This window comes from Sciurus carolinensis, chromosome 16 (assembly GCF_902686445.1).
Source record: "Sciurus carolinensis chromosome 16, mSciCar1.2, whole genome shotgun sequence".
NCBI lineage: Eukaryota > Metazoa > Chordata > Mammalia > Rodentia > Sciuridae > Sciurus > Sciurus carolinensis.
In genome coordinates this window covers 42,408,742-42,423,115 of record NC_062228.1, presented here as the reverse complement: position 1 = coordinate 42,423,115, position 14,374 = coordinate 42,408,742, and the positions used below count along the sequence as shown (strand labels likewise).

General features: G+C 36.4%; 1 protein-coding gene across 1 annotated transcript in view; it reads right to left on the bottom strand.

Annotated features, from left to right (window-relative positions):
* The window catches only part of Uba2 (ubiquitin like modifier activating enzyme 2), a 44,254-nt gene that overhangs the window by 19,291 nt on the left and 10,589 nt on the right, over positions 1-14,374 (bottom strand). The window contains exons 6-8 of the mRNA XM_047527800.1: positions 12,041-12,162; positions 4,642-4,709; positions 4,096-4,217 (exon numbers count right to left, since the gene is read on the bottom strand). Of these exons, the coding sequence (XP_047383756.1) occupies positions 4,096-4,217; positions 4,642-4,709; positions 12,041-12,162 (312 nt within the window). The remainder of the gene's footprint in view (positions 1-4,095; positions 4,218-4,641; positions 4,710-12,040; positions 12,163-14,374) is intronic.

The following is a 14,374-nucleotide window of genomic DNA, read 5'->3' as shown; positions in this document are numbered from 1 at the left end:
AGGTACCAGGTAAGAATGTACTGTTAGCTAAACTAAAATATTATAACTATTTTCAAAACATACTCAATCCTTAATCTTTGGAAAACAAGTCAAATATATAAATAATTACAATAAAATTTAGTAGGAAAATCACAAAGCTGAAAGCCATGAGGATTTTTGTTTTACCTAAGGAGTAAGGAAAGAATACAAAATAGATTTAACATCTGAAACGGGCATACAGGCAAGAAGGTAAGTCCATCATGATATGGGTAACAAAGAAGGCTAAAGACAACTTGTAGAAGATACTGAATATTTGACTGAGAAGTCTGCCAGACAAAGAAGAATTAGCAGTTTTCCAAGCATGAACTCCATGTGCCCACTGATGCCTTGAAGTCCACTGTCACAGGTTTGGTTTGGTTACACACAGCTGCTGCCATCTTGGGACAACAGCCAGAGCCTGCAGATTTGCTGAAGGGACCACCACCACCTCGGGCATGGCCACCTTGGTCTGGGGACTCAGGCCAAGGCCTGGAGATATACTGGGGTACCTGCAGGTCTGGATGCACCTGAGGTGTTTCTGCTCAGTGTGGTAGTGGCTGCCATCTAGCTGCCGCTTTGCAGAGAGCGCATCCCTGGTGATCTCTCTGAAAGCTGAAAGGGCACTGAGATCTTGAGATTGCGGCAAGACAGGGCCTGGGGAAGCTGAAGCCCAGGTCAATCACATTGCAGCTGGGTTTGCACGGGCCAGTCAGGTCTAGCAAGCCTGTGGAAAGCCAGAGACTCGGGGCAGTTTGCTTGTTGGAGCAGAGGTTTGAACTGGAGAAAACTGAGCTCTCTACAGCTCAGTGAGTCCTGAAGTGTGCAGGGACAGAAGGGGCCAGCTACAACGGGTGAGAAGACTGTAGAGGGTGTGAGGGCATCGTGCCATCAGCTCACCTACCCAACCAGTCCAGCACCCACTGGACTGGAGCTAATATCAAGCTTCAGACAACCCCACCTATCAGTGGAGAAGGGAAGCTGAGGAAATTTTTGAAAGCCAAAAAAAGCAATCATTCCGTTTCCCACTGAAACTTTCCTCCTTTTTTTTTCTTTCCTTTTACACCCTCTCTCTTATACTTCTACCATCTTTGAATTCAAATAGTTTTCATGCATCAATTTATTGAGGAGTAGGATGTCTGAATATAGTATATGACAGTTTTCTAATGTATTCATATTTTTTTACATTTAAGAAAAAAAAAGTCTGTACGTTTTTTTTCTCTCACCTACCTGTCTCCCTGGATGTTCTTTCTCTCATACTAACAGCCAACTGCTATTAATTCCTCCCTCACTCTTACCACTTACCTCTATCTTCTCCCCCTTGCCCTCATAAACATCACATCTTACACTACTTCTGTTCCTTCACTGTACATCATTTGAAACAGTAAATATAAACCCTTTTAGCAAACTTACTACTTATATTGTAGACAATATTGAACACTTCATTTCTGTCTATTGTGACAAAACTGTAAATGTCTTAATAGGAGCCTTAGAAGATGGAAAAATCTCCCATGCTCTTGGATAGGCAGAATTAATATTGTCAAAATGGTCATACTACCAAAAGTGTTTTACAGATTCAATGCAATTCCTAATAAAATTTCCAATGACATTCTTCATACAAATAGAAAAATCAATCATGAAATTCATCTGGAAAAGTAAGAGACCCAGAATAGTCAAGGCAATCCTTAGTAAGAGTGAAGCAGAAGGCATCACACTACCAGAACTTAAACTATACTACAGAGCAGTAGTAACAAAAACGGCATGGTACTGGCACCAAAATAGACAAGTAAACCAATGGTACAAAATAGAACACACAGAGGCAAACCCAGATAAATACTGTTATCTCTTACTAAACAAAGGTGCCAAAAGCAAACATTGGAGAAAAGCTAGTCTATTCAACAAATGGTGCTGGGAAAATTGGAAACCCACATGTAACAAAATGAAATTCGATCTCTATCTTTCACCCTGCACAAAAATCACCTCAAAGTGGATCAAAGACTTAGGCATTAGAAAAGAGACCCTGTGCTTAATAGAAGAAAAAAGTGGGCCCAAATCTTCATCATGTTGGCTTAGGACCTGATTTCCTCCACAAGACTCCTAAAGTGCAAGTAAAATTAAGAATAAATAAATGGGATGGATTCAAACTAAAAAGCTTCTTCTCAGCAAAGGAAATAATTGATAATGTGGAGAGAGACTACAGACTGGGAAAAATCTTTACCACACTCATCTCAGATACAGCACTAATCTCCAGAATATGTAAAGAACTCAAAAAACACCAAAAAACCACAAACAACCCAGTCAAAAAATGGACTAAGGAACTAAACAGACACTTCACAGAAGAAATACAATCAATGAACACATGAAAAAATGTTCATCATCTCTTGTAATTAGAGAAATGCAAATCAAAACTACTTTAAGACTTCATCTCAGTCAGAATGGCAATTATCAAAAATACATGCAATAATAAGTGTTGGCAAGGATGCAGGGAAAATGGTACACTCATACATTGTTGATGGGACTGCAGATTGGTGCAATCACTTTGGAAAGCAGTATGGAGATTCCTAAGAAAACTTGGAATGGAACCACCCAGCTATCACACTCCCTCAGTTTATACACAAAGGACTTAAAATCAGCATACTACAGTGACATAGCCATGTCAATGTTTATAGCAGCTCAATTCACAATAGCTAAACTATGGAACCAACCTAGATATCATTCAACAGATGAATGAATAAAGAAAATGTGGTACATATACACAATGGAATATTACTCAGCCTTAAAGAATGAAATTATGGTATTTGCAGGTAAATGGATGGAACCAGAGAATATCATAAGTAAAATAAGCCAATCCCAAAGAACCAAAGGTTGAATGTTTTCTCTGATCAGCAGGTGCTGATCCATAGTGGGGATGGATAGGGAGAATGAACCAACTTTGGAATATGCAGAGGGGAGTGAGGGGAGTAAGGGGAGTAAGGGGAGTGAGGGGAGGGGTGGGGCGGGTGGGGATGGGAAGGACAGTAGAATGAGACAGACATTATTATCCTATATACATGTATGAAAAAAATTTTTGGAAGATTTTTAAAAAATGACAAGCATGGGAAAAAAGAAAAAAGAAAAAAGAAGAACAAGGTACAAAGGGAAAGAAAAATACCCTCTGTTAACCTTTACCAAAAGAAGTTTCTCTTCCACATGAGCATAAAGAGAGCAGAGCCTGCAGTAAAGTGGGATATTCTCAACAGGTAGGTAAATTAGGTCCAATGGCTACAATCCTCTTATTTTAAGGTTAAGACTATGTCCTTAGGGTAGCAAGAGTACATTAGACAATTAGACAATTAAGAAAAACTGAGAATGTTTCAAGTGTATACTTGATAAAAATTTACTTGGCAGTCAAAGAAAAAAAAAATAAAAAATTTAAACCAGAACTAAAGACCTAGCTGAGCAATACTTAGGCAGATCCAATTTAGATGTAGATTTTTCTACAACTATCCTGCATATTACATTATTTACATAAACTGATGAAGAATAAGCAATTTAGGATTCAAGGGGTTTTAGGACATGTCAGTCCTAAAAACTGCTAACAGAAGATCTGAGCAGGAAAGGGATAAAAGTGAAGATGAGCAATAGCAGGTGCCATAATTGTTTACAAAGAAAACCAACTTCTGTGAAAGCAAAAGAAGACAAAAAAGAGGGATAGAAGCAAGCCTCTATATTTAGTTCATGTAGAGATACTACAATGGTATTTGGTATAGGCACTAAAATTTCCAAACTTGCATATGCTGACTACATCAGTCATTTTGTTAAGACATTAGCAGATACATACAAAAAAGTTTAATTCAATTTTAAGTACTTCTTTAAAACAAACACTGTCAGATTAAAACTCTACCCATGAATATAAAAAAGGTAAACCTACTAGGCACAGTGGCACATTCCTATAATCCCAGCAACTCAAGAGAATGAAACAGGAGGTGGTCAGTTGCAGCAACTAAGCATGTCAGTGAGACCTTGTCTCAAAATAAAATATGAAAAGGACTGGGGATATGGTTAATGGGTTAAAAAAACAAGAAGAAAAGTAAACCTAACCTTGGTAAAAAGTTTAACTGGATCATATCCAGTTGATTTTGCCCACTCCTTTGTGGAAATACGTTTAATATCACCATCTTCATTAGATGCTCGGGCTCTGGCTTCAGCTTCTGTTGGTTCCCCTATAAAATAGCAGCATTTTATTTTCAATGTAAAACTGAGCTCTTACTCACATGTGGGGGAAAAAAATGTCACTCACAAAAGTCACTCAAAAGCAACACATTCTAAGTTCAAGGAGAAAGGAAAATAAAATAGTTATTAGCATCTTTTTGTGCCTCCTTTGAAGGCCACATGTATAATAGTTCAAAGAATGCGCCTCTCATCAGCTCTGGGAACAACTCCTAATTCTATTATATACTTCCCTCTATCCTGATTTTCTCACCAGAAAATGGAAGTACCCTTTAAATAAACACTTTTAAAATGGAAACAACACATTTTAAGAACATATCAAGAACTATTACTTTTTTCTCTTAAGCTACCAATATCAAATTAACAAAACAGACGACAGTAGCCACAGTAAGAAAACGTGTGAAATCATTCACTTACATGCAGCTTCAGGGTCAGCTCTGTCAGGTGACACTTCCTGATCAGCATCTTCTTCCCCAAACAATTGGCTGTTAATTTAAGAGCAGTAAATATTTATGAACATCAAGAAATTCTGAGCAAATGTAGCTATTTTTCCTACTTCTGTCACAAACCTCTAATTCAGGATATTTAATGTGTAGCAGGGATAAAGAGTGAACAATGGGGGGAAAAAAAGTGAACAATGGGTGAATTATACTCCATAAACCTGAGTACTGAAGCAATCTGTTTGAACAGTTTGCATGCTAACATTAGCCACAACACAAATATGGCCAAATTCTAGTGGATTTACATCCACTCCTATCATCTATGCTCTACTCATTCCAATGTTAAGATAAAAGAAAACAAGTGAATAGCTTTTATATCCCTTCTTCAGATACCATTTTAACAGAAGAATAACATTTTTTAAGTGCACAGCATCCAGCTGTTCAACATTATGTTGTAGGTGGGGAAATTTAGCAGTGAAGGTCTTTTTTTAGAGGTATTATGTATCTTTAGTGCTGCACAGTCTTAAGAAAAAAATTATTAACCTGAGATCCTCCTTTAATAATCAAGTTATCCTAAAACCTGTTTAGTAACTTTTATGAATATAAAACTTTTCAATCTTTCCTCAAGGATATGACTTAAAAAGTTATCTTACAAAAATCCTTTGTACAAAAATACTGTAATCTTAAAGCTTCTGATTCATTTTACAAGAAAATGCCCTTTGGTTGAATCAATTTAACTCCAACACTGGTGGTTTAGGAGTTCTTAATTGATTCACATCAAGCTCAAGACTTAATACTTTGTCAAATAGAAAGTATAAAATGTATCTAGCTGTGCGTCTAAGTTTGTGCATTAGCTGTAGGTTAAACACATCTTCACTTATGTGTTGCTGGTTTGGATTTCCCTTTAAGTGAAAAATGCCTGTTGTAGTTTTGTCTAATTACCTTTTTCTTTTTCTTCCTTTTACATCTTTCTCTTATTCCAGAGTATTCAGCTGACTGTCACAAATCTTTTTTCCTACACAATGGCCTGTTATTTAATACATCATGTAATGTCTTTTGACAAGAAATATTTAATGAATTTGAAAAGTACAATCTTTTCTTTCACTATGAATAACTTTTGCCTTAAGAAAATTGTTCCCTAATCCTAAGGATAAAGATGTCCTCCTATGTTATAAGGTTTAAAGCTTTGCCTAATACACCTAGACTTAATTTTAATAATTGTTTAACTTAGGAAATAAAAAATTATCCCACAAGGATACCAACTTTCCTACCTTTTATTTAATCCATTCTTTCAGCTCCAATTATATATACATGTGTGTGTGTGTGACGTATATGTATATGTACATGTGTGTGTCTAAATATACACACACATATATGTGTAAAATAGACTGTCATGAAATCTATAGTCTGTCACAATGACCTGTTTATCCCTGTACCAGGACATACTAATTATTTTTAGTTTACATTGAATCATGACATCTGTTACAGCAAATCACTTAACTTATTCTTCCCTGGGAATGTTTTGGCTCCTTAGGTTCTTTTCCTTCACTTATGATCAACCAATCCATTTATTTATTTAATTGGTACTGGGAATTGAATCCAGGAACATATCCCCAGTCCTTTTTTATTTTTTGAGACAGGGTGTCACTAAGTTGCTTAGGGCTAGACTTGATTTGTTATCCTCCTACCTCAGGCTCCTGAACTGCTGGGATTACAACGTTTGCCACCTTGCTCAGTTGCACATGATTTATGTATGTGTGTGTGTGTGTGTGTGCGTATTTAAGTACGTATGTATGTGTGTGCTGGGGACTCAACTCAGGGCTGTGCACATGCTAAGCATGCATACTACCTACCACTGAGCTACATACATCCCACTACCCCACAGGCATTTTAGAATCAGCTAAATAAGTTTCAATAAAATCCCTGATGAGATTTTAATTGGCAATGCACTGAATCTATAATTTGGAAAGAAATGACACTGACAATGTTGGGACTTCCAATTCAGACTCAGTCTCTCTCTTTCCTTTGGTGTGGTACTAGGAACTAAACCCAGAGGTGCCCTCCACTGAGTCACAATCTCAGTCTCTTTTTTTTATATTTTATTTTGAGAACAGTCTCACTAAGTTGCTGAGATAACAGGTGTGTGTCACTGTGCCTGGTTTTTCTCCTTTCACTGTTACTTCCTTTTATTTTCCAACAGTCATTTATTTACTATATTGGGCCTTATATATCTTGAGATTCATTCTCAAGTACTTCATCCTGTTTTATGTTTTTATATTTATTTATTTATTTATTTAATGTTTTAAGTTGTTGATGAGTCTTTATTTTTTTTTATTTATTTATATGTGGTGCTGAGAATCGAACCCAGTGTCTCACACATGCCAGGCAAGCGCTCTACCACTGAGCCACAACCCCAGCCCCTGTTTTTATATTTAATTATCTTTTATGGTTAGTTATATGTTTATAGTTCTCTATTTTTTTGTTTGTGATGAGGTCTCACTTAATTGCCCAAGTTGACCTGGAACTCCTCTTCTCAAGTGGTCCTTCTGTTTCATCCTCCTGAGTAGCTGGAACTACAGAGAGTGCTATCACACCAAGATTAGTTTATCTACTTTTAAATTACATTTTCTAAATACCTGATGTTACATATAGAAATACAGTTAGTTGTTTTCATATTAATCTTCCAGTTGGCTCAATTGCTGAACTGTCATTTCTAATAATTTGTCTCTAGATTCTTTAGTTTTCTATGTAGGCAACTAACCAGATTGTATGCGAATGACCAGTTTGTTTTCCTTTCCTTCCTCTGAGACAGGGTCTTCCTATGTTACCCAGGCTGGTCTCAAATTCCTGGATGCAAGGGATTCTCCTACCTCAATCTCTGGGATGGCTGGGATAGCAGGTATGCATCACTATGTATGGCTCCCCAATTCTTTTTTTCAGTGCTGGGGATTGAACCCAGTGTATCATGCATACCAGGCAAACACTTTACCAGTGAACTATATACCCCAGTTCCTTTCTCAATTCTTATACCAAATGAAGCAGCAGTAATGGGCATCCTTATCTTGACCCTCACTTCAAAACATTTTTAAAACAAAAGGAAGGTTTACATTAAAAACAAGGATGGCAAATGTGGGAGTAAGGTTTTTAAGAATCTGAGTGGGATTTATGCATACACAGAGATGCTAAAATAATTCATGTAGTAATGGACTATAGTTTAACACAAACTTATGTTTAGCTTAAAATAGTGAGAGATGTTAGAAACAGAAATAGATACCTTCACAGATTTGTATAAACATTTATTTCTGCATTTATTTCTGCTCTAACAGTTAAAAGGGTCTAAAACGACACCCTAGTAGCATGCCTACACACACAGACTTCATTTTATAAAACCATTGGACAATAAAGGAATTAGGGTTCAAGAGAAAAGGTTTATTCTAGGGACAGGAAACATAAAATGTGTCTGAAACAACTTGTACAGCCAGAAAGTAAGGAACTACTCAAAATAACCACACATCGATGAGGGTATGTCAAAAGAGCTCAGAGCCAACTGAAATATCTCCCAAGAGCCAAAGCTAGAACTACTTGAGTAACAAAATAAAGTACTACTGGATTACAATCCAAAGTAAAAAATACATTCAATGTCAATGAGTTCGCATAGATATACATGACTGAAAAAAATAATGAATTAAGGGGGTGAAGAGCCATGAAAGGTGGCACAGGTCTGTAGCCCCAACTACTCAGGAGTCTAAGGTAGGAGGACCACTTGAGCCCACAAGTTTCAGAATAGCCTGGGCAACATAGTGAAACCCTGTCTCAAAATAATAATTAAAAAAAAAAAATAAAAGGAGGGGGAGAGTGACTGGGGAATCTGGGGAATGTAGCTTGCTCAGTGATAAAATGCTTGCACACACAGGGTCTTGGGTTTGATTCCCAACTCTGCGGTGGGGGAGGGGGAGTGTTTGCAGATGGGACACAAATTTACCAAGCAGAACAACTCCAAATAATTTAGGTAGGTATATACTTTCCTCAAAGAGGCAGAAGGTACTATACTCCTTAGAAATGGGCTGCCCAGTGACCTCCTTCTAAAATATACAGTACAGCCAGGAACAGTGATACAATCCTTGTAATCCCAGCAAATCCAGAGGCTGAGGCAGGAGAACTGCAAGTTCAAAGCCAGCCTCAGGGGCTGGGGATATAGCTCAGTTAGCAGGGTGTTTGCCTAGCATGCATCAGGTGCTGAGTTCAAACCCCAGCACCATTAAAAAAAAAAAAAAAAAGCCAGTCTCAGCAACTTAGTGAGACCCTGTCTCAAGAAATAAAAAGGGTTGAGGATGTGGCTCAGTGGTTAAACTCCCCTGGGTTCAACCTTCATTACCAAAAATAAAGAAAGAAAATAAAAACAAAATGTACAGTACAATATGGAAAAGGGAAGAAAAAAAAATTACAGAGGGCAAAACTGACAGCAAGGCTACCAAGGCCAATATCAACAGTCATCAACCATATTGATAGCATATGCTCCCTGCTATAATGAGATAAAAACTGTATTTCATGGATGATGATACATAACAAGGGGTGGGAGGGAGGCAAGAATGGAGGAAGGATGGATTGTATAGAGGAAAAGGAGGGGTGGGGAGGGGATGGGGGACAAACATCATTACCCTATGTACATGTATGACTACGTAAATGGTGCAACTCTACTTTGTGTACAGTCAGAAACAACAGTTGTACCCCATGTGTGTATAATGAATCAAAATTTTTTTAAAAATTGCACTTCATCACTGATCTCTCCCCAAAACCCATAATCCCATGAGGAAAACACCAGACAAATTCCAATAGTATGGCATCCAACAAAGTACCTGACCAGAATTCCTCAAACTGTGAAGGTCATCAAAAACAAGGGAAATTTAAGACACTGTCACAGTCAAGGAGTCTAAAAAGACATGAAAACTAATTGTAATGTGGTAGCCTGGATGGGATTTTAGAAAAGAATATTAGATTAAAAAAAAAAAAAACCAACTAAGGAAATCTAAAAAATAAGGGACTTTTAGTTAATAATGCTATCAATACAAGTCTTATTTTTTGTCTTTTTTTGGTACCAGGGATTGAACCCTGAGGTGCTTAACCATTGAGTCATTATCCCCAGTTCTTTTTTTTATATGTTTTATTAGAAACAGGGTCTTGCCGAGTTGCTGAGACTGGCTTTGAACTCCCAATCCTCCTGCCTCAGTCTTCCAAGCCACTGGGATCACAGGTGTGTGCCACCATGCCCAGCTCAATACTGGTTTCTAACTGTTACTTTATACAAATAGTACTAGTATAAAACACTAATGGGGGAATGAGGTATGAGGATACTTTGGAACTCCATACTATCTTCTCACTTTTCTATAAATCTGAAGTGGCTCTAAAAACAACTGCCAAGCAAAATTAGAATTTTTTTTTGTATTGTTTTGTTTTTGAGACAGTCTTGCTATGTTGCTGAGATTGGCCTCAAATATTATGATCCTCCTTCCTCAATCTCAGGAGTAGCTAGGATTACAGGTATTCACCATCATGCCTGTAAAGTTTATTTTTAGTGAAAATTTATCAGATCTATATTTCTTATATATGTACACTTTTCTGAGTTTCTTATATATGTTGTTCCTTAATAAAAAATTAAAGACATGGGCCAGGGATGCAGCTATCAGGTAGAAAGCTTGCTTAGCATGTACAAGATCCTGGGTTAGATCCCCAGCACTATAAAAAATAAAAATAAAAACACAGACAATGTTTGCTATAGGTTTCTACAAGATATTCTTTATCAGGTGAGATAGTTCTAGTCTGCCATTTTACTAAGAATTTCTGTCCTGAGAAGGCATTTGATAAATTTTACCAAATGCTCTTCCTTTATCTATGAAAATAATACAATTTCTCTAATTTTTTAAAGAAGTCAATGACATTTATGGACTTTTAGTGTTAATCCATGTTTGCATTCTTAAGTACACTTTGTTACAGCATACTTTGTTTTACAATTCTATAATGAAATGCTAATTTTTGTAAAAAAATTTTGCAACTCCCATCAAAGTACTAACCAGGTTCAACCCTGCTGATCTCCCAAAATCAGATCAGATTCCTTGCCTTCAGGGTGGTATGGCCTTAGGCAGATTTTTGCATTTATTATATGAGGCGATCTTGCAATTTTGTTTTTCTTATACCATAATGGCTCTGACTGCTTTTGGTATGAAAGACATGATAGTTCCTGGCTGGAGATAGAGTTCAAAGATAGAGTACCTCCATCCCCCAACAACAAAAGACATGATAGCTCCATAACATGAACTAAGTAGTACACCCTTTAAAAAAATTTCCTTCGGGGCTGGGGAGATAGCTCAGTTGGTAGAGTGCTTGCCTTGTAAGCACAAGGCCCTGGGTTCGATTCCCAGCACCCAAAAAAAAAAAAAAAAAAAAAATTTCCTTCAGCCTATTTACCCCAAACTGGTATGATATATTCCTTGCAAATGCAATGGAATTCATCTGTAAAGTAACATAGGTTTGATGTATTATTCAGAACATGCTATTAAATTTATCCAAGGTATGCTTTATTCACTATTTTCATTTTAAGTCAGTTTTGTAAGGTTTTAAAAATTAATTTATCTAGACCATTAAAATTGTCAATGTATTAATGTGGTCTTCTTTTATCATCCTTCTTTCCTAATATCAATCTAATCTGTGTTGAAATTCTGTTCCTTCCTATTTCATAATGAAACCTCTTAAGGTTTTAATGCTCTTATTTCAACTATATCCTACATTTTTCATTTTGTAATTATTTTAGTTTATTCCGTGGTTCATTCTCACTTCAATTGTACTGTTAGGTCATTTATTGTTCAACCTTTCTTCACATATGTAAGCCTATAACTTTTCTTTCAACTACTATGTTCTATGACTCCTACTGATTTTCAGGGTAATATTTTCCACTATCATTACAAAGTTGTTTGTTTTGTGGTCCTAGCGATGGAACTCAGAGCCTTGTGCATGCTAGGCAAGTCCTCTACCACTGAGCTATAGCCCCGGCCCCATAAAGTTTTAACTTCATTGTAATTTCCTTTTCAACCAATGGGTTATTTATAAGTATGTTTTCATATTTCCAAATATACTTATTTGTATTTATTTAGTTATGTGCCTGTCTCCAATATCAGACTAAGCTTCCTAAATTGTCTATGGCATGCAATGAATGCTGTCTGAATTTAATTTAACCCACAAAATACCACAGGAAAGCTACTGAAGTATCCCTTCACCATATTTAACCATAAGTACAATCTCTGTAAGCTATTTAAAAAAAAAAGATCTCATTTTCCATCATCAGTACTAAAAAGTTATGTCCAGAAATATTTATATTCTCTTACTTGAACAAATACTTTGCCCAAACGATGCAATGAATAGGTTCTGAAGGTGTGTTACGAATTGTACAGCCAGGAAAAGTTCTCTGGGTTGGCTTAGGATGGCATTCATAACATTCAGTCACACCCTACAAAATCAGGACATGAAAAAGATATTTATTTCAATGGTGGTTTTTCAACATTATAAACACTCCATTCCATCACCTACATTCCACACAGGTTTATGCTGTCTAGGAAACTGTAAAATATTATCGACTCCAAAATCATCATTTTACAGATAAAGAATCTCTTAATACAAAAGTTAATTAAATCAACCACAGTCACAGCTGAGAATAAGCCAGGGTTCCTCTGACTCCTGGCCCAATGAACATTACCTACACCAAAACAAACAAAAATTATTCCACCTCAATGTAACATTGATTGTATTAAACAAGAGAAACTACCAAAAAGATAAACAGCTTTCCAAGACAACAGTCCAAAGGTGAAAATGCATTATTATTCATAATCATACCCTTAAAATCTCATAAAAAGTATGCATATTAAAAGTAATTAAGAGATACCTAGAGGGCTGGGGATATAGCTCAGTTGGTAGAGTGCCTGCCTCGCATGCGCAAGGCCCTGGGTTCAATCTCCTGTACCACCGAAAAAAAAAAAAAAAAAAAAAAAAAAAAAAAAAGAGATACCTAGAATCATGGAAAAATCCTAGGTATTACCAAATTTTGCTTATTTGTTTGTTTTTGTTGGTGCACCTTTAAATTTAAATGTTCAGAATCTACGCCATACACGTAGTCTATGGAACCAGAGGCAATTTTCCAAAACCATCTAACGAATTATTTTTATTCATTCTCAGCAATTCTTAACCTCAGTCTTATAATGCACACTGGTGTCTCAGGAGCACAGCAATGAGGTAAGTAATATATTTCTAATATAGGTTAAAGAACCAATACCAGAAAATACTGTTTTAATACAACTTATAGCAAATTCAGAATTTTTCTCACACTATTTCTTGTGCCCTTGACCTTGCAACATTCTTTCCTTAAAGGAAGAGCTACAATCACAGTGGAAAAAAACAGAACTACTGCCTTGATCTATGAACAGACACTGAAAACCTTTATTCGGTCAAATAAATTTAATACACACTAACACATACAATCATCTTTGTAGAACGATGAGTAAGCTTCCAATGGTACTATTTAATACTTAAAATCAATTAAATACCAACAATTTATACCGTTAACTGCCAAAAAAAAAAAAAAAAAAAAAAAACCAGATGAAATCTGCAAATCTTTCTTCTTTTCTTCCCTTCCTTTGCGTGTGTGTGTGTGTGTGTGTGTGTGTGTGTACGTGTATGGTACTAGAGACTGAATCAAGGGGCACTCCATCAATGACCTATATCCCCAACCCTTTTTATTTTATTGTGGGACAGGATCACAGTAAGTTATCAAGGTTGGCCTTGAACTTGTGAACTTGTGTGATCTTCCTGCCTCAGTCTCCTGAGTAGCTGGTAATACAGGCCTATGCCACTGTGCCCAGCTAAAATCCAACAAATTTTAAATACAGTGTAATTAGTGAATGCAGGAGCACTTTACCACTGAGCTATGTCCCCAATCCTTTACCTTTTTTCTGAGACAGTCTCCCTTATGTTGCTGAGGCTAGCTTCAAACTTGTAATCCTCCTACCTCAGCCTCCCAAAGTAGCTACGATTACAGGCATGCATCAACTGAGCCTGGCATTTCCTTTTCATAGTTTCAAAATCTACCCAATAATTCTTCAAATGTATTTATGTTTAACTCCTTAAAATAACTAGAAGAGATCTGAAGAGCAATGTGTGGGGAGTTTATAAAAGTAGATTATAAGCACACAGGTATTTGCTCTATTATTCTTTAGTTTTAAGTGTTTGAAATATTTTACAAATAAACCCAAAACAGTTCTCTTCAGATCTCCACATCCAGATTCCTTAAGACAAAAAGTAACTCTTTTAGTACTTAGTGATGGGGATTGATAATAAGCACAAGCTTTACCATTAGGCCATATCCCAAGTCCAAAAGGTAACTTTTAGGCTGGTTTAGCATTTATCAACTGTAGCACAAGGTGTAGTCTCATGACTAAGAATTGTTTACAGTAAGTTTATTATACTTTAAGTCTAAGGATTTAAATACATAGTTAAATGAAACAAAGTAGAACAGAGCCAAAAGATCTTTCTGCCCACAGTCTTTTGGGGTACATTTTATAGTATCCTAATTTGAGGGGGGATTGAACCCACAGCCTTAAGCATCATCTTAAGTTTATGTGGCACAAAAATCCTTTCATCTTGGATGCTGACCTGCTTACAGTATATAA